General features: G+C 61.6%; 3 protein-coding genes across 3 annotated transcripts; 1 reads left to right on the forward strand and 2 right to left on the reverse strand.

Annotated features, from left to right (window-relative positions):
- Positions 1 to 7,488: 7,488 nt before the first annotated feature.
- Positions 7,489 to 8,940, reverse strand: EIF4E1B (eukaryotic translation initiation factor 4E family member 1B). The gene is made up of 7 exons (XM_065849174.1): positions 8,923 to 8,940; positions 8,654 to 8,745; positions 8,448 to 8,543; positions 8,260 to 8,323; positions 7,977 to 8,090; positions 7,724 to 7,863; positions 7,489 to 7,603 (listed from the first exon to the last, which is right to left on the reverse strand). Exons 1-7 carry the CDS (start codon positions 8,938 to 8,940, stop codon positions 7,489 to 7,491), a joined length of 639 nt encoding a protein of 212 aa, XP_065705246.1.
- An 846-nt stretch (positions 8,941 to 9,786) lies between these two features.
- On the forward strand, positions 9,787 to 13,875 carry SNCB (synuclein beta). The gene is made up of 6 exons (XM_065849116.2): positions 9,787 to 9,925; positions 10,049 to 10,176; positions 11,598 to 11,636; positions 11,970 to 12,088; positions 12,827 to 12,916; positions 13,136 to 13,875. Exons 2-6 carry the CDS (start codon positions 10,056 to 10,058, stop codon positions 13,166 to 13,168), a joined length of 402 nt encoding a protein of 133 aa, XP_065705188.1. The 5' UTR covers positions 9,787 to 9,925; positions 10,049 to 10,055; the 3' UTR covers positions 13,169 to 13,875.
- Positions 13,876 to 14,798: 923 nt separating this feature from the next.
- On the reverse strand, positions 14,799 to 22,658 carry LOC136107744 (glutamate dehydrogenase, mitochondrial-like). The gene is made up of 12 exons (XM_065849021.2): positions 22,308 to 22,658; positions 21,635 to 21,715; positions 21,090 to 21,145; positions 20,546 to 20,609; positions 19,787 to 19,881; positions 19,416 to 19,595; positions 17,746 to 17,883; positions 17,437 to 17,574; positions 16,672 to 16,752; positions 15,967 to 16,182; positions 15,533 to 15,595; positions 14,799 to 15,039 (listed from the first exon to the last, which is right to left on the reverse strand). The coding sequence occupies exons 1-12, from the start codon at positions 22,651 to 22,653 to the stop codon at positions 14,923 to 14,925; spliced, it is 1,575 nt and encodes a 524-aa protein (XP_065705093.1). The 5' UTR covers positions 22,654 to 22,658; the 3' UTR covers positions 14,799 to 14,922.
- Positions 22,659 to 23,299: the final 641 nt, after the last annotated feature.

Consider the following 23,299-nt stretch of genomic DNA (forward strand, 5'->3'; position numbering starts at 1 on the left):
GGTGAGCTCCCCCACAGTGCTGAGACCCCCAGCCCAGGCTCCCGCAGCAGCCGGACCCCCTGGCCAGGCACCAGGGCAGGACGAGGAGGGGGTACCTGCTGTGGATGGGACCCACATCCTTGAGACACCCAGCATGGTGCTGTCATGGGGCAGCATGGTGGGGAGGGGGCTCAAGGCCCCGGCATGGCGCCAGCCCCATCTGCTCCTTGTGCCACTTTCCCAGGACGACTTCCAGCTCCCAGCGCTGTGCCGGTGGTGCCAGAAACAACACTCCCACCACGTGGCACCCACCGCACCCTCCCTGCCCCACCACCCACCCAGGGGTGCCGAGAGTGCCTGGTCCTGTCCCTGCCTTGCCCAGGTCCCTCACCAGGTGCTCACGGCATGTGGTGCCACCCGGATGCTTCACTGAGGCTGTGTGGCATCACGCTGTGTGTCCCTCCTGTGCTGTGGGCCAGCACGGCTGGGCCGTCAGTGGGGAAGCGGCAGGGCACGCTGACAAGTTAATAGACTCTAATTAATACAGATTGGGGAGATCACTTTCAATTCCACTCCCTCTCCCTCTTGCCGAGAAAGAGCCAGGAGGGTGGATGAGCCGGATCATGCTCCACAGCTGCCGGAGCCCTAAGCCCTGCCACCAAGGGGCTGTGCTTGCCCAGCCCCCGCCCAAGGGGGTACCTGGGACCCCCAACCACACACCGGGGTGGCATGAGGTGTCACAGTGTGTGGGGCACCGTAGACTCAGAGGCTTTGAGAAGAGGAGCATGGCGCGGCCGGCTCGGTGCCCCCAAAGCAGGGCGTTCAGGACCTGGCTGTCCTGGAACTGCCACAACCCCGGGGGGATGCCGAAAGCACTGGCCCCACCAGGTGCTGTAAATGGATTATTACTCAGAGTAATTAAGATGGAATTAAAAATTAATTCTCTCCTCCAGCATGCTGCGGTTGTGGCTCAGCCGCGTGCTGCAGCCATTGTGCCAGGGTTTGCTCCTGAAAGAAATTGAGTTGGGGTGGAGGAGGCAGGAGGGCATCACCTGGTGCGTGGTGGTACCCGGGCTCTGGGGGCTGTAGCTGCTACCTCCCTGGGGAGGTAACTGTGCTGGTACTGCTCCTCCCTCACCGTGTGCCCTGGGTGCTGTGTCCAAAGCGAAGCAGCTCCCACCCATCACCCAGTCTGACAGAGCCCATGCAGTGCCCAACCTCCTGTCCGGCCCTGGCAGCCGCGGGCAAGGCCAGCCCCGAGATTTTCTAAACTCCTATCAAATATTTAAATAGGTACTTGAGCTCATGTATAATGGATCGCCCGCGCGCTGCCTCCCCATCCATTTGTGGTATTTAAGGAAGTTGAATATTAAACACCATTGTATTAGCAAAACCGCCGTCTGCTTAATTGAGTTACAAACAGGGAAGGTGCTGACAAATAAACAATGTGTAATTCATGGCCCCCACGAGCAGGATGCAGCTGGGCCCCCAGTGCCAGAGAGGGTCTGGGCTGCACAGGGTGCTGGGGTCAGCAAGGTGAGCGGGCACCGGCGCTGCTGGCATCGATGGCAGAGCTGAGGTGTGAGGAATGTGTGTGCCGTGTGAGGGACATGTGCCAGAGCATGGCACGGGACAGCATGGCATTGGACATACCAGACATCATCCTGCGCAGGGATGCTCAGAAATCGAGCCACTGAGAACAACCCCAGCCACACAAGGAACAGAAAGATTATGAAAATGAAAAATAAATAAATATGGATGTTGAGGACCTAATTCTGATAAGAGGATTTTCAAAATTAGCCATTTGCAAGAGTAGATTAACAGCGCACAGCGCCGGGGGCAGGAAAGGCTTCATTAAGACACATGGCAAAGCCTGTCCCAGCACAGCCCGCTCCTCACAGCTCCCAGTGCCCACAGAGCGGCTCCCTGCTTTTTGAGGAGATGGATTTATTGCTGCCATGGGTGGAAAAAGGGCAACTAGAGGAGTCAGAGCACAGTGTGGTGCCACCCTGCCCACATGGGTCCTGTGGATATGGTATCACGGCATTGGGACCTGATGGTGTTGGTGGCTGGTGATACTGGGGATGCTGGTGCCTGTGCCCAGGCAGAGGGAAGGGGTCCCCACTTGTGTGCCTGGTACCCCAGCCCAGATATGGGGTGGCTGCATCAGTGGCAGTGTGGGGCTGGGACAGGGGGAGCTGGGCAAATAGGTGCCCTATGCCAGCCATTGCAGGGGCAGCTCCTGGCCGGGACAGGTGCTGATGCCCCCAAAGCAGCGCTGTGGCTGCTGGGCTGGGGGCACCTCTGGGTGCCCCATGGTGGACAGGAGGCTGCTGGAGCTCAGAGAGGCTTTTTGCGTTCTTTGGTTGGGATTTTCTATCCAGGCAGCCAAGCAGAAATCTCATTACAGCCCGGTACAAAGGCAGCGTCCTCGTTCCCATCCCCACGCCTGGCCGGGGGCTGGTGCGGGCTGGGGCAGCCACAGCTGTGAGCAGTGGGAGGGTGTCCTGGGCATGGGCAGCTGGGGGGGCTGAAAGGGGTCATGTGCTGCCTCCCAAACACCCCTTCAGTAATTTGTGCTCCTCATCCCAGCCCAGGGCCTGCCAGCCCCCTCCCCAGCCTCACACGGACCCCCCCTTCTGCAGTACAAGTAGGTCGGACAGGGGTCTGAGGTAGGTGCAGGCAGGACAGGCACAGCAGGGAGCAGGCAGCACAGTTGCCCTGGGTGCTCAGTGCTCCCACAGCAGCAGCAGCAGCCAATTAATTAGCAGGGCGGTGGGAGAGAAGCTGGCAGTGGGAGAGAAGGCGGCGGAGCTGCGCGGGATCGATGAGTGCATCGACCGCCTGGGAGCCACCAGCCCTCCCAGCCAGAGACACGGTGCTGGGGCGGGTGGGCAGGGAGTCCAGCAGAACCCCGGCCCCATGACTGGGTGCTGGCAGAGTGGTGCTTGTGGGCTGCAGCATCACCAGCCCCTTGCAAAGAGACGCTGGGGTGCACAGGGCCAGGAAGGAAGAGGAAAGGCACTGATGCGCTGCCCGCCGTGTGCCCCGCACCCCAGCAGCCCTGGGGCTGGCAGCTGCCAGGAAAGTGGCCAGTGCCTGCGCCATGCTGGGAAGATGTGGGGATGCTAATGGAACACCCCTTTTCCAGCTGTTGGGATTCATCTGTGTCAAGGGAGGCACAGGCTGGTCACTCTGAGCTGGTGGCGTTGTGTGAGGGAACCGAGGGACAGGGCTGCGGGCAGAGGCGCAGGGGCAGTGTGGGCACAGCTCCTGGGGGTATAAGACCCCATGGGCACGTGCCAGCCAGCTGTGAGGCACCAAGACCACAGCACGGGGCCAGCAGAGCAAAGCCCAAAGCAATGGTGGGCAGGGGAACGGAGGGCAGGGTGGTGGGGGACAGCACTGCCCGCAGCCTGCCCACAGTATCATGCTGCAGCCGGGCCTCCAATGCCTGCAGGTCTGTGGACGCACAGCTCTTGTCCCCGTCCCTGTCCCCATCCCACCTGCCCGCTCTTCCCGCCTGCCTCTGCCTAGTGGGAAGTGCCAGCCGGTCCCTGTGGGGAAGGAGAGTGCTCAGCCGTGTTGCAGGAGGCTGGTTGCCACCATCATGCAGATGAGAAGTGACAGCGAGGGACCCTTCTCAGGTACAGGCTTCCTGCAGCAGCGCAGGGCAGGAGATACTGCCCCACTCTCCCCCTCCTCTGCGGCTGGCCCTGGGGACAGCCCTGCAGGCACTTAACCCCTTCCCCTCCGTGCAGACCCCTCCATACCAACCACACCATGCAAACCCAGCTATGTAAACCCAGCTACTGGAAAGGAGCAGCCCAGAGCAGTCAGGCAGCACCAGCACTGCCATGCCTGCCTGCCCTGTGCTGCAGGGAGAGTAGGCAGGGAGCAGGATGGGACAGGCAGAACCTGAGGCCAGGAGCAAGACCCATGGCTGCAGCCCCTCTGCTGCACCCGTCTGTGTCCTGCCAGGCGTGGGAACCTGAGCGTGGAGGGGTCCGTGGGCCCCTCGCCTCCCACTTCTCCCACACTGGCTGCTGTCTCCAGGGAGGTTGTCATGGGAACGTTGCGCTGTAGGTACCCCTCACCCTGGGTACCCCTCCTTGCATGTCACGTTGCTTCTGGATGGAGGACAAGCTTAGCCTGCACCCCCGGCACAGCCTGGCAGGGTGGGCAAGGAGGGCATAGGGCACTTTGTGGGGATCCGTTACCCCAGGGATGTTCAGAGTGCTGGTGGTGCCCAGGGTTGGATGTCCCCTGCACGTCCACATCCCCCCTGCCAGGCCCTGGTGCATCCCTGAGGTCCTCAAGTGGGTGATGGGGCAGGAGGGTGGGTGCAGGCACCACGGGAATTGTGTGGCAAAGCCCCAGCGCCAGCAGCCGCGCTGCCTGCCCACCCCCACGGTGAGCCAGCACTGCCTGTTCTTCCCTGGCCCATGTGCCACGGAGCCAGCAGCTCCTTCCCCAGTTACTTTGGGGGACTTTAACCCTGCAGCGCCCACCGGTCACAGCAGGGTGGGTGCCTGCACCCATCTTGCACTGGGTGCATGCCGGGGGCAGGGGGCAGGATCCGTCCTCCCTGCTGGAGCCATGGAGCTGGTGGTGCAGGGAGCGGCTGGGTTGGCAGCCTGCAGAGCCGAGGCACCGACCGGCAGCGCCCGGCCCTGGCTGCCCGCCAGCTGCCGGCAAGGTGACCCTGGGCAGGAGTCCGGCACCACCAACCTGCGCTGCACACGAGACTCGGGTCCCCATTCGTGTGCCAGCACAGCACCACGCTGCTGTCCCCATTCCCACTGTGCTCCACAGCTCTCCTGGCCCCACACCCCCATCCCTGTGGGTCCCTTAACCTGCACCCCCCCACCAGACCCCACAGCACCATGACCCTCCTGGTCCACCGCACCCCATGGCTCCCCTGACCCCCACCCCGTCCTTGTCGGTCCTGCTGGCTCCAGTGTCCCCCACCCCCACTTGCAGCCCTGCCGCATGTCTGCTGCCATCTGCCTCTCCCTTTTGATTAGTATTAATTTTTAATTATGATTATTGACAGGGCTGCCAGCTCGGCTGCCAGCTGGGACAGCTGCCCGGCATGAGGCAGGGTGAGGGCAGCCCTGGCACTGCCACACTTGCCAAGTGGCTTCTGGTCACTGCTATGCCCACCTAGGGGGTCCCTGAGTGCCCGCCACCTACCAGAACCCTCCAACCCCCGCAACAGGGACCCCACCGTGCAGAGGCTGTGGATGGAAGCCTGTGTGTCCCCAAAGGGTGACCCCCAGGCGGGCAGTGCCAGACCCCCAGCCTGGCTGGGCTGCGGAGCTGCCAGGAGCCCACAAAGCCAGGGAGATCAATGGCCCCTATTATTTTTCCAATCAAATGAAATCCCACTGCGGCTGCATGCGAATGGCAACGAACCGCGGCAGAGTGGCAGCCTGTGCCAATTCGCCTGATAACCTTGGCCTCCTGGCATCGTGGGGTGCAGGGCACCCCATGGGTATGGTTCGCTTGCTGCATCCAGCATGGCGGCAAGGGGACAGGGACAGTGTGCCTGTGTGACCTGGGGGGTCTCAGCCCCAGAGCCAGGGAAGGAATGGCTGTGGGGGAAGTCATGGCGAGCAGAGGGACAGGTTGAAGGGGCAGAAGGACAGACAGCCCCTGGCCCTCACTCCATGCTGCCCAGCTGGGGTGGGACACAAACAGGGGCCATTAACTGTTGGGTGGGGGGCTCAGCACCCCACACACCCCTCCTGCCTCCCACCCCCCGGCCCCAGTTTCAGCCGTGCCAGCCCCACACTCCGTGGCCCCACGCGTGGCCGCTGCCCCGCACCCGGCAGGCAGTGGGAACCCCACTGCAGGCAGGACAGGGCGGAGGGCGCCCCACTGTAGCACCAGGGCGGTGCGAGGCGCCCCGCTGCAGCAGCCAGCCCGCCCGAGCTGGCCAAGGCCGGGCGAGCGGCACCACCGCGTGGCGACGGGCAGGCAGCGCAGGCAGCGCCCCCAGCCGGGGCAGCCAGGCTCTGTGCCCGCGTCCCCTCTCCAGCGCCCCCGGCTCCCCCACCCGCAGGCGTTCCAGGCATGGGACTACGAGCCTGGCCCTGCTGCTGGCCGTGGGACCAGTGCTGCGTGCAGCACCCCAACCTGGTTGCCCTATAGGAAAGGGCAGCAGGGTCCTGTTGCTTTTGTACCCACACAGAGAAGCAGCCCAGGGCCAGCTCATGATGCGAGGACATGGGAGCATGATCTGGCATGCTGCGTGCCAGGGAAAAGCTCTCCTGTCCCCTCTCTGGCAGCTCCTCTTGACCCCTCCCTGTGCCTGACACACGGGCAACGTGGGGTGGTGGAGGGCAGGCAGAGCTCTGGCACAGCTGCCCCAAGGGAGCTGTGGCACTGGTGGCCCTAGAGAAGCTACAGCAGTGTCCCAGGGCAGGACACAGCCAGCTCCAGCAAACCCCACAGGGCTGCACTGGGGTGCACCAGGGTGCCGCAGCCACAGCCCCTGCCTGCAGAGTGGGGGTCAGGTACACATCAACTGACTGCGAGAGGACATGTTCTACGCTCTGTCCCTCCACAGGACCTGAATGCCGTGCCAGCTCCCTGCAAAGCCCAGGTGCAGGCAGCAGTCCCAGGTGCAGGCAGTGCTGAGCCAGCACAGTCACCCCGCAGCAGTGGGGGACAAGTGGCCCAAGCTCTGAGCGCAGATGGGCTGGATGTGCTGCCATGGACACTGTGCAACCTTGGGCTGAGCTGGAGCTGTTCAGGTGCTCCTGGAGGGGATGGAAAAGGCTGTTCCTGCAGGAGAGCTACAGCGTGGCCAGAAGTGCAGGCAGCACTGCCAGGAGGTGAGCAGGCAGCTCCACCTCAAGAACAAGAATAGACAGGGAAAAAGGACAGATCCAACAGTCAAAACCACCAGATTAAAGGACAGAGCATGGGCTGGGCTGCTGCAGGGTGCGAGGAGTAAGAGGACCCCTCTATGGCTGGGGAGCTGGTCTTCTCAAGAAGGCAGATCTGTGTCCCACTGATGTGCAGGGGCTTGGGGAAAACAAGGGCCAGCTATCCAGGCTGAACTGACCCAGATGAACTGGGCTCTGGTACCCACTCCCACACCCAGGCTCACAGGGCAGTGAGTTGAGCCTTGGCCAGGGGAGGACAGAGCCCAGCATCCTCCTGGGGACTATTCAGGGTCCCCCAGAGCAGAGGGACACCCCTGCAGCCCCAGGGAGACTGACACTGGTCCCAGGCACTGGAGGACACGCAGTGTCCTGAGTTGACAGTGATGCCTGGGCAATGCCAGCTCTGTGCTCCCAGCCCTGCTCACCCAGCAGGCAGGTACAGGATACAGCAACTCATTGTCCCCCTTCAAGGGGACCCCGCCAGAAGCAAAATCCACCCCAGCATGCCAGAGCCCTTTCCCAGCCCTGGACACACAGACTGTGCTCAGCTGCAGTCATTCATTGTGGGACAAGATAGGGGGACCCCACAGGCAGTGCCCCACTTCCCCCACAGTCACACCACAAACTTGGTCTTGGTGAGGGACCCACTCTTGGTAGCCGTGTCTGCGTGGGCCTGGTACCCAATCGCCACCTTCTGCGACAAGCCCAGGTGTTCCTTATAGACACGCCTGGAAGAGGGAACAGACTGCATGAACAGGGCAGCATTGCTTCTCCCTCCTCTCCCTGCCCAGGGACCCCATTTCTCGCAAACCTGGCCCCATGCAGCCCCCCCCACAAAGTTGCATTACCCAATGTGGGTGACCCCTTCCTGGTTCTCTGCTTCCCGGGTCCAGATGGCGATCTTGTCCCCCTTGGCACGGATGTTGATGACAGCCCCGCACACCTCGTTACTGTGCTCATCAAACATCTCCCCGATGAGGCACATCAGCTGCCCAGACGAGAAGAGGAGCCCGGGACAGTCACTCCACGGCTTGGCACTGTGTCAGGGGCAAATGCTGCTGCTAGGACCCCGCAGACCAGCCCCAATGGGGCTGCACTCACCGTCTCCAGCCAAAAGTGGTCTAGCTCCGTGTGCCGCTGCTGCTTGGCCAGGGTGATGAGCCAGCGCCCACCACGCTTGTTCTGGTTGTCCTCCCACATGGGCTCAATGCCATCCTAGGGACAGACAAGGGAATGGTCAGGGCAACCAAGCACCCAGCATGAGCCAGCTCTGGGAGCTGTCGGCACCCAGCCAGGGCACCTGCCAGCCCCACCAGTACCCAGTGTGCCCCCATACTGCTACAGGTGGCTGCAAGGAGGGACTGTGGCAGAGGGGGTGTCACACCTTGAAGAGTGAGTAGTCACAGCCAGATGAGAGCTTGCTGGGGGGCTGGATGTGGTTGTACAGCCTGCACCAGGTGGAGACAAGACACAGATACAGGTGAGAGGAGGTGCCTCAGGGATCACCAGCACCCTCCTCTGGTTCAGAGGCTCCCAACCAGGACCTCTCCAGAGTGGGCATGTTGCACTCACGCCCAGAAGTCTTCCACAGTACTGAACTTGGTGACAAGGCGCAGGTTTGCCTGCCACATCTTGCTCTTGTCATTCTTGAAGAACCAGAGCGCCCACCTAGGGAGGGAAGAGAGATGGGGGGAGTTCAGCCATGCTAGAGCCCCCCTTCAGCTCCAGTACCCCCATCCCAGCACTGGGAGAGGCTGCCCACACCTGAGCCCCCATACCTGTTCTGCAGGGGGTGCTTGCTCAGGCTCCCCGGCAGGAGCGGCTCTTGCTGCGGAGCCCTCCGTCGCCTCCGCCGCTCCTCTTGCCTCCGCTGGGGAAGGAGAGACAGCCCCGAGGAGCCCCATGGCCACCCCAGCAGGGCAGGTGGGGACACCCACTGGCCTCCCCCACACCATGACAGGGACACACAGCCAGGAGCCCTGAGCGGATGACAGTGCTGCCTGCAGGGCTGCCCAGGCTCTGTGAAGCTCACAGGAAGAACACTCACCTGCTCCCCTGTAGCCATCCTGCACAGCACAGGCTCTCCCTCAGCCACCCCCAGCTCTTAAGTGCCCACAGGCGAACGGGACGAGGCAGCCAGCCCAGCTGCAGGCACTTGTGTGGTGGGGAGGGGCTGCTGGTCCTGCCCCTTCTGGGAGAGTGCAGGGTGGAATGGGGTCAAGGCAGGGGGATAGGGTGGGGTAAGGTGGGGGCAGTGTCTGGTGGGAATCAAGACAGGGTGTTGAACAGAGCAGGACAGCACTGGGATCAGGGTAGGATGGGAACAACATGGGATAGGGAAGGTGTTGAATGGGATGGAGAGGGTGTGGAATAGGATGGAGAGAGGATGTGGTCAGAATTGAATGGAGTGGGGACAGATTTGGATGTGAATGGGATGGGATGAGAAGAGGATATGAGAATGAGGGGATGGGATGAGGATGGGATGGGGACAGGGATGGCATGGGGACAGCACAGAATGTGGAGAGCATGGGAGGAGGACAGGATGGGATGAGGACAGTCTGTAGCAGGTAGTGGATGGGATCAGGACTGGGTGGAATTGGGAGGAGATGGGATAGGGAGAGGGTAGGATGGGGATGGGACATGACAGGGACTGAGATGGGGTAGCGTGGGGACAGTGTGGAATGGGATTAGGACGGGCTGGGATGGGGAGAAGGTGCGATGCGATGTGACTGTCCCCGGTGGTGCTGAACTGTGTGGGGAAGTACCCCGTGGGGTGGCGCGACAAAGGGCCGGGGGTGCCGACCCTGCCGAGCCGGGCGGGGGGACGTGCCGCTCCCGTGCGGGGCGGTGCGGGGCGGGGGCAGCCGGGCAGGGCTCCGCACGGCCGGGCACGGCTCAGCCCGGCTCAGCCCGGCGCGGCGCGGTCCCCCCCGCGCATCACGGCGCAGCGCGGCGCAGCGCACCGCGGCGCGGCCCCGGCACAGCCGCACTGAGCCCGCCCCGCCGCAGCCCGGCCCGGCCCGGCCCGGTCCCCGCCGCCAGCGAGACAGGTCGGGCGGGCGGCGGGACCGGGGCCGGGGGCGGGCGGACGGCGGGACCGGGGGCGCGGGGCTGTGCGGGGCGGGCGGGCGCGGGGCCGGGGCGGGGTGAAGCCGTGCGGCCTCTCCCCGCAGAGCCGCCATGGAGGTGTTCATGAAGGGCTTGTCCAAGGCCAAGGAGGGGGTGGTCGCCGCCGCCGAGAAGACCAAGCAGGGGGTGGCCGAGGCCGCCGAGAAGACCAAGGAGGGCGTTCTCTATGTCGGTAAGGGCCGGCTCGGTCTGCCTGCCCCCTGCCTGCCCCCCGGCTAATCCCTGCCCGTCCCTGCATGCCCCTGCCGGCCCCTTCTGCTTGCCCTTGCCTGCTCCTGCCTTTGCCCTTGCGTCCTCCTGCCCATCCCCCTGTCGTCCCCACCTGTCCCCGGCCTCGCTCCCCTCCCCGCTTGCTCCTTCCCCGCCACGACCACCCTGCCGGGCTGTCCCGGGGCCGAGGACAGGTGTCCGCAGTGCCCTGCCCGCCCTCTGCCTGCAGGAGGATGGGGCTGCGGGGCAGGGTCGAGGCCGATCCCCAGGCTGAGGGGATGGGACCCCGGGGCACCGGAGCCCTTGCAGCTCCCGGTGGTGTGAGCCCGAGGGTGCTGCAGCTCCTCACGGAGGATGCTCTGGGGCAGGAGCGTAGAGGGACTGTGATGGAGATGGTGACTCCCATGCTGGGATGTGCCCGACTCAGAGCTGGGGCTGGGGACACATTTGTCCTCCTCAGAGATGCCATGTCCTGAAGCACAGCCCCCACATGGGGCACCACTGCTCTGCTGGCATCACCCCTGCACCCAGACAGCAGCTGAGGGGTCCCTCCGCACTGGGCCAAGTACTTGAAGACATCATTGGCAGGGAGAAGGCAGCTCCGGGCAGGCTGCGCACCCGGCTGTGGCGCTGGGCTGCTCAGGGAGGGAGCCGAGGCTGCCCCTGCCTGCAGCAGGAGGGAGGGCACAGGGCTGGGACTCCATCCTGCTCTGTGGGGGACCTGAGGCCCCGCAGCCATTCCCCCAGGCAGTGGTGCGTGCCTGCCCTGGACCCCCACCCTGCCCAGGAGTGCGTGCTCAAAACAGCGGTCCCGCAGCTCAAGGAGCGCCCTGAGGCCACATCCCGCAGGAGCTGCCTGATTCCCCAGCCTTTCTCCCATCACAGACACCCTGCACCATCCCAGGGGGTGTCCTGGCCTCTGTGGGCAGTGTTGCTCTGCGTGAAGGGAGCCTGGCAGGCCCTGCATGGCTAACCACAGCACCTGGCCCTGAGCTGCTCCAGCTGTGGGGCTTCCCGTGCTGCGTTGACATCAGCTCAGGATATGGATCGCGGCTCCCACGGGAGGCTTTGCTCAGCAGCACAGCTGGTGTTCACCCTGCCCAGCTGTGCCCTCATGGCACTGGGCCCTGGGGTCTCTGCTTGCCTGGCATGTGGCAGTGGCCCTGTGCTGCCCCAGCCTGAGCTGCTGCAGGGACCGGAGGAGCCCTGCGGGAGCCAGGTGGGTGCTTGGTGCCCTGGCTGCCCTGGCGCGGCCAGGCTGGGGTGCAGGCAGGAGGCTGCCCTGGCTCGCAGAGCCCTGCTGGGGTCCTGGCCACAGCGCATGGCAGACCCCAGCCCACAGCCCCTCTAACCCCCTCTCTGTCTCTCTCTTTCTATCCCCAGGGAGTAAAACCCAAGGCGTGGTGCAAGGTGTCACCTCAGGTATGGTCCCATCCAGCTCCCCATCACAGTACCCCTCTGGCCTGGAGAGTGTGGCTGTGCTAACGAGATCGGAGGCTAATTGAGGGGCTGATGTCACCCGGCTAAAGCCTCTTATATAACAGGGCCCGCAACGAAGGATTTGCAGTGGCTGCTCACACTCCCTGCCCAGCTGCAGAGCAGTGTCCTGGCCTCCCCCAGTCCCTGGGCAGGGAGGGCCTGATCCTCCCTAGTGACTCCTCACCAGCCCCCCTGGGTGATGCAGGGCACAAAGCCACAGCTGGGCAGCCCTCCTTGGCATGGGGGGGCACTGATGGGCACCCCTGGCTCTTGCAGTGGCCGAGAAGGCGAAGGAGCAGGCGTCCCAGCTGGGCGAAGCAGCCTTCTCAGGCGCTGGCAACATCGCGGCGGCCACCGGGCTGGTGAAGAAGGAGGAGTTCCCCGCAGACCTGAAGGTGAGACCCCCCCACTCTGGCTGCTGCCGTGCCCATGGTGACCCTGAAGGTCCTCGGCTGCTCTGCCTGTGCCTGGGGCGGGCAGGCATCGCTGCCCCAGGCGTGTTGGCTGCGGACGTGTGTGTGCGCGGGCTCCCGCATGGCGGCTGGCAGCGCGGGGCCGGCAGCGCATCGCTCCAGCGGCTGCGAGGTGACCTGACAGCTGCGGGAGCGGAGGGGCGGGGAGGGGCAGTGGGTTCGCATCTCGCCACCCCCATGAGCCCATTGGCTTCCAGCTTAGCCCAAAATAGCATCCGCTGAAGAAATGAGGCCACTGCCACCACTGCCGCTGCATGGGGGAAATGGTGGCCCCCCTTTCCCTCCTGCCAGCCGCTCTGCCAGCCCCAGGGAGGGGTTACCCAGCGCCACACTCCCCTGCCAGGGATGCAGGATGCTCCCAGCGCCTGGAGCCCGCGGGGGCTCACACAGTGCCAGCACCCATCACCCACCTGGGGCTGGAGTTGGGGGCAAAGCAGTGACACAAAACACCCAGGCCCTACTCCCACGGGCCCCTGCCTGTCACCTCCCAGCTAGGTGGGTTGCTGTGTGCCCGGGGTGCCTGCCCCCCACATGGACCCTCCAGCATGCCGGGTGTGTTGCTGGTCTCTGCAAGGTCACCTGGGTCTGGCAGGGGCAGGGAGGGTGGGTGCTGGGTGGAGAGCTGTGTGCGTGGGACTAACCCTCCTGTTTCACACCCAGCCGGAGGAAGTGGCCCAGGAGGCTGTTGAGGAGCCGCTGGTTGAGCCGCTGCTGGAGCCAGAGGGGGAGAACTACGAGGAATCCCCGCAGGTGAGGGGCCGGGGTGCTGGGGTGCGCAGGGCGCTGTGGAGGTGTTGGCTGCCAGCGCTCAGTATGCCAGTGGCCATCGCTGTCCAGAGCAAAGCCCTGAGCCTGCCAGCTCCCAGTGCTCTGGGCACACACCCCTGCAGCCTCAGGGGGCTAGGGGGCACAGGGGCCCTGTGCCCCACCTGGGCTCTCTCACCAGCTCTTTCTTTCCCCACCCCACAGGAGGAATATCAGGAATACGAGCCAGAGGCATAATGGACCCCCGTCCTCGCCTCTTCCACCAGCAGCACAACGAACCGCCGGGAGCCCCCTGCTCCTCCCCAGCCGGCCCCAGCCGCTGCCTGTGTGCCGGGGACGAGCAGGGGTGCCCCTGCCCCGTTCGCTCACGAGTTCTTCCTCCAGTTCCGTTCCAAGGGACCGTGTCCGTGTCTCTGTACCGTGTCTAGCAATGAGAAAAACCCTCCATGTCCAAGCCCCTAAGCCCTGGCGTGTGCCCGAGCTGTGGGCACTGCCCACATGGGCTGGTGTGTGTGCGTGCGTGTGTCCATGAAGCTGGGGTTTATCGCTCTGTTTCCCTCCCAGCGCCATAAACCCCAGCTGCGTCCCAGTGTGTCTGTGTCTGTACAAAGCATGTTTTACCTGCTCGCGGGCTGCTGTACATTTTGCTTGTACGCGTGTCCCTGTGGTTCTGCTCTGGTCATCGTGGAGCTATTTTTTTATATATATCTCTATCTATGGGTGGACAGGTCTTTTGCCTTCGTGAACCCTTTGGCGCCCAAGCCCGTTCCCCAGCCTGCTGGGTAGTGACGGTGCCCTCGCCCCCCACCCCGAGGTCCCGTAGTGCCGACGCTGTGTTGTGACGTGGCATGGATATCCCCCCATCGCTGGATGTGCAATACGAGGGCAGCTGCCAGTGACACAGCTGCCCCCGTGTCCGTGAATAAAGCCAACTCTTGTCTGTAGCCCCCTGGTCCTGGTTGTGGGTTCCCTGGGGAGAGGGGGCGCCCTGCACTTTGGCAGTAGGGGCAGTTTTGGGAAAAGGAATGAGAGGCTGGGGCACAAGACACCTTTCTGTCTGCTCACCACCATGTCAGGATGTGCTGCTCTTTGTCAGGTACATTCCAGAGACGCACCCTGACCTTGTGCTAGAAGTGCAGAGCAAAGCGAGGGCCTCTCCTCTGCTGTCCCCACCTTCCTACATGACCCTGCTGCCCTCAGGGGGACAGGGATATGGCAGCTTGCTCAGCTGCAGCGTGACCACCTCAAGGGCAGGTGACTGCCACACACCACTGAGGGATGCCTACCATAGCAGGGGGTCCTGTGGCCAACCCTGAGCACGATCCTTGGGCCTTTAGCTCCCCCAGGGCAGGGCCACCAACCCAGCCTGGGTCCCCAGCTGGCCTCCAGCCCTATGGCTGCAACACAGGCTGGGCTGAGAGGCTGGGCTGAGTCTCCCTGCTGTGAATATCAGATTAAATCCCCCATCCGTGCTGGCTTGCCAGTTTTGCGGGGATAGACTGAAGCTGCAGCCGTCAGCATGGACACACAACAGGTTTGCTGATGCCTGCACATTCCCGCCTTGGCTCTGCTCCCCGTCTCTGCGCCAGTTGCAGCACTGCTTGCAGCGCCTACCGCGCAGTATTAAATGGCCTGAGATGTTCCTGAGGTTGGCTGTGCCATGGGCTGTCCCCTCCCCTAGAGATAATTGCATTTTTTCCTCCCCTTGTTCAATTATTGCCAGCCATGGGCACACAGACCCAAATCAGCATTGGCACAGCTCCCTCCAGTGTGCAGGGAGCTGGAAAGAGGCTTGGGCAGAAGGGGTGTGGAGGAAGGCAGCCTCTGCCCCAGAGAGCTGAGAGCCAGGCATGGGGAGAGAACATGCTCAAACCAATCATTTATAGAGACCGGGGTGTCCCCACGGTACAGCACACAGTGTCCTGGGCACCCCTGCGCAGCAGGACTGTGACCCTCACCGTGGCACCTGGGCAGCACTGCTGGGCGCTGGGTCAGTAGGTGAAGCCAGCCTCCTCGTACACAGTGAACACCTTCTCCAGAGCGCACAGGTAGGCAGCAGTTCTCTGGTCCAGGCCCAGGTTGTATCTTGCAGCTGTGGTCATGATTTGCTAGATAGGGAGGAGAGCTGTGAGCCCCAGGAGCACCCAGACATGCCAAACAACCTAGGGGATGCTCGGTCAGATTTGGAGCCGCCTGTGAGCAGCTCTGGGGATGCTCTGCCCCACAGCACACCCCTGGGGACAGACCCTGTGCCCACAGGTGGGCTCCATGCACACCACTCATGCAGTCACCTCCCCAAGGGATGGCATGAGACCCTCCCTGCCAAGCAGTGCCAGCACCGTGTACACCCTGGCTCCTCTAAGCAACCCTGGAAATGGGGAACACAAGTTTGGGGGAATGGAGAAAATGACAGGGACCCAGCAGCAACAAGGAACACTGCTGAGCACAAAGCTTTAACCAAAGTGTGGACACAGCCACCACAGGCTGGATGACTCCAGGCCTCGGGCTGACCCAGCGCGAGTGGTGATGGGGCGCTGGGGTCGGGCACCCCCCAAATACAGCACAGAGCCTCTGCAGCAAGGCCAGGAGCCCTTGCAGTACCTTGGCTGACTGCTCCATGGTGTAGGCCAGTCCTGAATACACAATGTCCTTCTCCGAGGCACTCTGAGGGAGAGAACAAGTGAATCCTTCATGGGAGAGGCTGGAGGTTGGTCCTCTGAACCCATTTAATCAAATACAGGGCCCTACTCAGTGCATGGCCACCACAGGCGGTCCAAGCTTCACTTGCCACCTCTGCACCTGGCTCATGGCACATGGCTTGGCTCCTAAGGGACTCCCTACAGTACTCTTAGATTATCAGGCCTGTGCCATCACACACGGCATCTCCACCCCATCCATCCATCAGTGGGGTGATACCGTGAGGGGACTCTGTGAGTGCCACAAGCTCAGCTTTCAGCACTGGGGTGGCAGACCAGAGTGTCTGGGAATATGAGACAAGTGAACCAGGACAAACCTCCATGGTTGTAGGCACTTACAGCCACGCGGGCCTTGAACTCTGGAGACGGCACGATGGGAATCTCCCCCTTGGCCTTGCCAAAACACTGCTCCAGGCTGTGCTGCACTGACTGCAGAAGGTAGTCGCTGGATTCCCGCTCATACTTGAAGCTGAGGCGGCCATAGCTAACGTGGTTCAGGTTCTTCAGCCACTCAAAGAAGGATACGGTCACACCACCTGCATTCACATATACATCCTGCCAAGGGCAGTACATGCTTCAGATTTGCTGCTTAGGGTGACCCCAAGACCCACAACAGATCTGGGGATCTCTTCTCCTCTGCCTTGGGTCTCTCCCATACCCTTGGGCTCTGCCCTCAGGGGCCGTCCTGAGGGTACTGGGATGGCTGAATCCTAGAGCCACGGTGGCTCTGCGCTACCTCTGAGCAGACACCCACTGCTCTGACACCCTGTAGGATGTGGCAGTTTGCTGTTGGCCCATCAGTGATCACAGGACATTCCAGTGCTGGCCATGAGCCCCGTGGTCTGTTGTTGCGGCAGCTGAGAACCAACAATGGAAACCAGCATCTGAGATTTGCTCTGGTGCTGGGGGAAAGGCAGGGAACAGGCACAATCAATGCCACCAGATCCCAGAGCCTGACAGACCCCAGCTGGATCCAGCTGACACCACTGTGTGGCTATTAGCCACGAGTTCACCACCTCCCCACGTGCGTGGGCATGGACGTACCGGGATGACCAGGATGTTTCTTTGCAGGAATATCTCATGTGCCGCTGGTGTAGTGGGGCCGTTGGCAGCTTCTGCAATGATCTGAGAGCACAAGCAGAGAAGGGGTGAGATAGGTGGAAGATATCAAAGAGGAAACCCGTGACAGGCTGCCTTCCCTGCTGCTGGGATCCCCCCACCTGGTGGAAACAGTCTGGGTACTTGCCCCCCAACCAGGGCTGTTCAGGATGAGCAGAAGCTCAGACCTCACAATTTTATATGAGATGATTAAAGACTCAGACTGAAAAAGACCTTGGCTGTGACAGAGTCCAAGGTCCCAGCACACCCTGTTTCTTTGGTCCCTAGAGCTTATGGTGAAGGGACAAAGCTGGGGTTTGTAGAAGTCCCCTGCTTCGCTCACTCTTATCTGCTGCCTGTGATTTTCAGTGTGGCATGCAATACCCTTGAGGATATCATGTCCTCTGCCCTGCGGGAAGGATCTGATACACTTAACACTGAGGATGCCACAGAGCCAGCCAAGGTGACTCCAACAAGCCTCACCCCCTGCCAGCAAAGGGAAGGGCTTGGGCTTTCCTCCTTCCCCCAGTTATGTGACCTGCCACCTTTGCCTCATGTTCCATCCCTCTCACACAGAGGGCAAGTTGTCAGTGCGGTGGTGTGACACCTTCCTGGGGTGCTGAGTGCCCAGAGCGAAGGCACGGCTGGGCTGCTGTCACTCACACACCGCTGCAGGGCCTGTGGGGAGTGTGTGGTGTGAGCGGTTTGTACCTTTGCCTGAACCCGGGGAGCATTCTCCCTTGTGAGCTGCTTCTCAACAGCGGCAGGGATGAGGATGTCGCAGGGCACCTCCAGGATGCTACCATCACAGGGCTCTGCTTTTGGGAAGCCAACTACAGTGCCGTGGCCCTGGAATGAGCAGGAGAACACTGCTGGACCCAGTGTGGCAGCATCATGCGCTGCCCTCAGAGCTGGGCTCTGCAGGAGACGAGGGACAGCCCCTTCTTCGTGGGAATATCAGAGACAGGCACTGAACACCCCCCCTAAGAACAAAGGCTGGGTGGAATGGGCTCAACTCACCCGTTCGTACTCTTCCAGCTCCTTGGGGTCAATCCCTTTGGGATTGTAAATGGCTCCATCTGTCTCCCCGACACAGATGCAGCGGGCTCCATATTCGTGCAGGTACTTCATGGTGTACAGGCCCACTTTGCCAAAGCCCTATGGCAGCACAGAGCACAGACAGTCTGGGGAAAGGGAAGTCCTGGGGACAAACACTGAAAACTGACCCGCTGCTCTGGTAACAGCCTCCTCTCAGGAGTATGAGCTGAGAAGCACAAATAGAAACCCCTGATCTATAGCAGTTCTTGGTGCATGCTTTGGCTGGATGGAGACTGGGACCTGGTGGGACAGAACTCCTTGGCTAGTTAGAGGGTTGTGAAAAGCAGAGCCTGTGGGATAAGGGCTTCCAGCTCAGCCTGTCTTCATCACCTCCAGAGCCCCTGGACATGATGTTCCAAGCACAGCATGCCATTCTGTTTCTGAGAGCTGATCTCGATAAAAAGCAGATCCAGTGATCAGCACAGTCCCTTGGTGGACACCACGCAGCACCCAGGCACAACCCAACCAGGCCTCCTGCACCCCACAGCAAGGGGTTGCGATCCGCTGCCACAGCACCAGTGCAGGGCTGGGCCACGCGGAAAGCTCAGCTCTTCTCACGGGAACAGACGATTTTGCAGTCTGCCCCAAAGCACTTGCTAGCTTGGTACAGCTCCTAAAAACAGCGCTGGATCCTGAGACCGCCAAAACAGCCCCAAACACAGCAAAATTACACATGCAGTAGCCAAGGACTTCAGCTATCCCATTCTCTGCCATATCAGCAAAGCAGAAGGATGTGCAAAATGCGGGCACAGCCTTGGTTCAAAGCCTCCTCCCGCAGCAGGGAGCTGCACTGGGCAGTGAGCGCTTGGAGGAATGTGCAGAGTGCTGGCCGCAGGTGAGACTTCAGCTGCGCCACTGTCAGTTTATTTCTCCCTTGCAGAGAGCAGTGGTCTCAGCAGGGAACAGGCAGCTGCAGGCAGTCGATCGGGGCAGCGATGTCTGGCAGAGCAGGAGCTCCTGCAGCTACAGCAGGGGGAAGCACCTCCCCGCAATTATGAGCAGGCCCCGGGCTGCAGGGAAGGGAAGGTCCTTCCTGGAAGGAGGGGGAGAAGGCAGGCTGGCACCCACCACGTCCCACAGAGCTCCCAGGCTGCTGGCCAAGGTGGGCCAGACCCACAGAGCACCCAGAAGGGACGGTGGCTGCACTCACAAGCAGGACCTTTGCAGTAGGTAACATCTCAGTTTGCTGTAGCTGGTTTGGAGGTGACAGCAATGTGAAGTTGTCCCTGGGGTGTGCTCTTTCCATCCAGTGTAGCAGAGCCCACTGTGTCCTGTCACCTCTCTGCTCTGCCTGCTGTGCAGGTGACGGTTGGTCACAGCTTCCATTTGATGAGCATTTTGAGACAGAACAGGTACAGAGAAACCTCAGGAATGCCCGTGCGGTGTGAGCAGTGCAGTACCCCTGCTCCTCCGCATGCAGCGGGTCTGAAACACTGCTTGCAGGAGTGCCAGCTGCCACAGGGTGAGGAGAGATTTGAGAAATCATGTCCAGGCAAAACTGCAGGAGCTGAGGTTGAAAGCTCTCCTGAAAAGGAGCAGAAAGACTTCAAGGAAGTACCCTCCTCAGAGCTCTAGCTGGGCCAAGCACTCACCTGCAGCACGAAGGTCTTGCCGGGGAAGCCAGGGCTCAGCCCGATGCGGTCCATGTACTCCGTGTTGGTGATATAGTTCTCGATGCCATGCAGGACGCCCCGCCCCGTGGCAGAGAGTCGGCCGTGGATGCCGCCCTGGCTGATGGGCTTTCCTGTCACGCATGCCTGGGCATTGATGTCCTGCGAGGCCAGGATGGGGACAGCAAAGGTTACAGTCTCATCTGGTGCAAGTCCTCTAGTGAGGACATTCTCCAAACAGCAGCTTCCCTCACCATTCCCTAAGGCTTGACTAAAATCAAAGCAACTCTGGGCACAACCCCCCGTAGTGCCCACAGCATCCCAGGTGCCAAACCAGCGCTGTCAGAGCTTACCCGGTACCCCAGTGTGTGGCTGTAGGTGTCAGCTATCCAGGACATCTCCCGCTCCCCAGTACTAAGATCAGGAGCCAGCACGTCAATCCCAGGTCCTGCGGAGGTAGAAAAATTTGTCAAATCCTGTCTTTGCAATTCGATTGCTCTGTTCCAACCAGTGGCATGTGTACAGCCAGGTGATTTCATAAAATCACGTAATGGTTTGGGTTGGAAAGGACCTTCAAAGCTCATCCAGTCCCGTCCCTGCCATAAGCAGGGACATCTTCACCCAGATCAGGTTGCTCAGAGTCCTGTCCAGCCTAATCCTGGATGTCTCCAGGGATGGGGCACCCAACACTTCTCTGGGCAACCTGGGCCATCCATCAGGCATGAACAGCTTTGGCTTTCACATGGTCTTTGCCTTGTCCCTTCCCACTACTTTCAAGTGAAGAGGGAATGTAAAGGTCTTTGCCTTGTGACCAGCACCCACTGAGCTCTCATCACACACAGGAGAAACCTTCACTCCTCCCTGCGACTGTGTGGGCTGGTCGGAGCAGAGAATAATGCCCAGGTGAGCCCCCCGCCATGCTCAGTGCTGCATGAGGTTCGCCCTGCTCCAAATTCACAGCGCAGGCAGAGTCATGCAGTGAATGGGTAGTAGACCTCCAGAGCGGTGGGTGCTGTGACAGGCAGTGGATGAGCGGCAGCTTCTGCACCTGCCCAGCCAGGCAGCTGCTGCCTGCTCCCCTGCCTGCAAGCCACACACAAAACTACTCTCACCTATAAATCCCTTCTTGGCAATTTGTATAGTAAAATGCCTTGTTATTTTCTCGAGCTCATGCTCCTGCGCAAGAACAACAAAACACGGTTATTACTACAGGCCCCAATACAAATCACAGGGCCCTGGTACAGCACCAGGCAGCTCCCTTGCCCGCAACGGGCACACCCCGATGTCCCCAGGGGGTTAATTCATAGCAGCTGGGGACCCTGGATTGCAGAAAAGTGATGTGCGAACTCCTGGTCCCTTTGCTCAGTGCCCTTCCAACCCCTCGCTGATGCACGGATTCCCCCAGCACAGCAGCCAGCAGTGGACCGCCTCTCCTTCAGAGTCCCTGGCCAGATGCACTGACCCATCAATCAGAGTTCACCGCCCCTTGCCCCGCCCCAAGTTGCTTTTCACAGTTGCTGGGGGAGCATTACACACTATAAATGTCTCCCCCGGCTTGTCAGAGTGTATCACTGTGATCCACACAGGGAGGGAGGGCTGTGCAAATGGAGCGTGAGCAATGAGCTGCTGGCAGAGGAAGGAGAGGAGCAAACTCACCGAGTATTTCCTCGGATCGATCCTCACACCTGTCATGGCACCACCAAAAGGAAGATCTGGAAAAGAGTGGGTAAAGCAGACAGATGTTCTCTGCTGGCTCGTCTGCTCCCCGGCAGGAGGAGGTGACCACAGCAATCACGACCTTGCTGGTGAATCCCAGGGCTCATCCCCATGCCACACACAGCTCCCCCTAACACCACGCAGCCCCCATGGAGCAGAGCTGAAGGCAAGACAGGACACGGACCCTGAGCCTGCCACAGCTGGTAGCAGCCAGAGCTGAATCCATGACAACCCCGGCACAGAGACCGTCTCTGAGCAGTACAATGCTTGATGCTCCCTGATTAGCGCAAACAGCCTGGGCTGCCAGTGGTGTATCCTGCAGCTACAGCAAGCCCTGCCCTTGCACATCTGTGCCCAGAGGAATGTCCTGCACTTCTAGAGCACTTACGATTTTCAAAGCATCTAAGGAGCTTTTCTGACTCGCTGTATCACTGCCTCATCCCATGCACAAGTCAACACATGCTTTACATTCCCCTTGTACTTACCCACCACAGCGCATTTGTAAGTCATTAATGCAGCCAGGGCTTTTACTTCATCGACACTGATTGAGCTGCTGAAACGAACCCCTGGGAAAGGAGAGAGAAGAGATGAAGAGTCTTTGCCTTTTTATCACAAATGTTACAGAGGCGCTGCAGGAAAGGCTTTGACACTTCTGAAGCAGCAGCATCCAGTTGCAATAGGCGATCAGCAATCACCCAGCTAGACCCACTCCCCCTGAACACCACAGAATGGACAGCAGGTTCCTCGCAGCCCATCACCCCCCCCACACACAGGCTTCTGCTGCGGTGAGCGCCTCAAACAGCGCTGAAGCAGCACGGTGAGGCCTCAGGCTGAGGGGACAAGAGGCTGGGACCCCTCAGGCTCAGAACAGCCGTCGCTGCTTTGAGGTGTGTTTAGGGCAGCAAGCATGTGCTGTTTGGGATGAAGAGTCACACACAGGGGTGGTGGAGGCCATATGGCTCTTGTGCTCCAGTGGAGGGCGGCAAAGCTGTCTCCCCCAGGTGCCTCCTGTCCTGTAGGATGCAACCAAGGAAAGTGTCCTCCTGGGCACCTCAGGATATGTCCTGACCCCCACAGCATTAGCACAGACACCCCCACTTGTGTGAGGCTGGGCACGGATACAGAACTGGGCAGCAGGGCCACGGCTCCCAGCCTCACCCCCTTTGCAGGGCAGGCAGTGCTGGCTGTGCTGGACCCTCCAGCCCTGCACCACCTCCCAGGTGCCGCTGTCCCTGCGCAGGGGAAAAGCCACCTCCAGGATGCAGCTGCAGCGCCGGATGGTCTCCAGGATCCCGCGCACCCAGGCCTGCCCACCCCGCCGGGCTCCTCCCGTCTCCACCCTGGCGGCTGCCCGCTTGAAGAAGGCCTCCACCATGGTCAGCAGCCCGGGGGCCTCGGGGCTGTCCCCTGCCGAGCCAGCCGTGCCCCAACAACGCCTCGGCACCGCCACGGTGCCACCCGGGCCCAGCCGCCGCCCCGCGGCCCTCAGCACAGCTACCGCCATCCCGCCGCCCGGCCAGCGGCCAATAACAGCTGCCCTGGGTGGCTGAGGGCAGGCCGTTCAGCAAACGGCGCTCTGATTGGCTGATCGCCTTCGGGACGGCCGTGGGGGGGCGCTGTGGAGAGTGGAATGGGTGGAGGGTACGGCAAGACTCTTCTGATTGGCTGACTCTCTGGCCAATGGGATGTGGGGAGATGCGGGCGGGATCTGACAAGGAGAGGATGGCCCGAAGGGGGTGGGGAAAGTGAGGAGGCGGGGTCATTCGGGGGCGGGGTCATTGGGGGCGGGGCGAACCGGGAGCAGGGGCGGGTGTGGGGGGCGGTGTGGCTGTGGGGCTGTGGGACCGTGGGGTGCTGAGGGGTCCTGCCTGGCTCCTGGGGCCTGCACAGCCCCACGCTACCATCCCAGCAGCGGGGGTTATGCCCCCCTGTGCCCCCTAGCTGATCATGGGGCTGTGTCCCTGCCTGCACCCAGGAGCATCCAGGGCCAGGTGCTGTGGTGTTCCCAGCGCAGTGCCCTCCCACCCCGCAGAGCTGGGACACTGCCATGGGCTGTGTTTTGGGGCACCTGGGGCAGCAGGTGCTGGCAGGGATCAGGACCCCCCAGCATCTCCGTGCCGAGGTGGCTGGCAGGGCAGCACTATTTTTAG

The sequence above is a fragment of the Patagioenas fasciata genome, chromosome 14 (assembly GCF_037038585.1).
Source record: "Patagioenas fasciata isolate bPatFas1 chromosome 14, bPatFas1.hap1, whole genome shotgun sequence".
NCBI lineage: Eukaryota > Metazoa > Chordata > Aves > Columbiformes > Columbidae > Patagioenas > Patagioenas fasciata.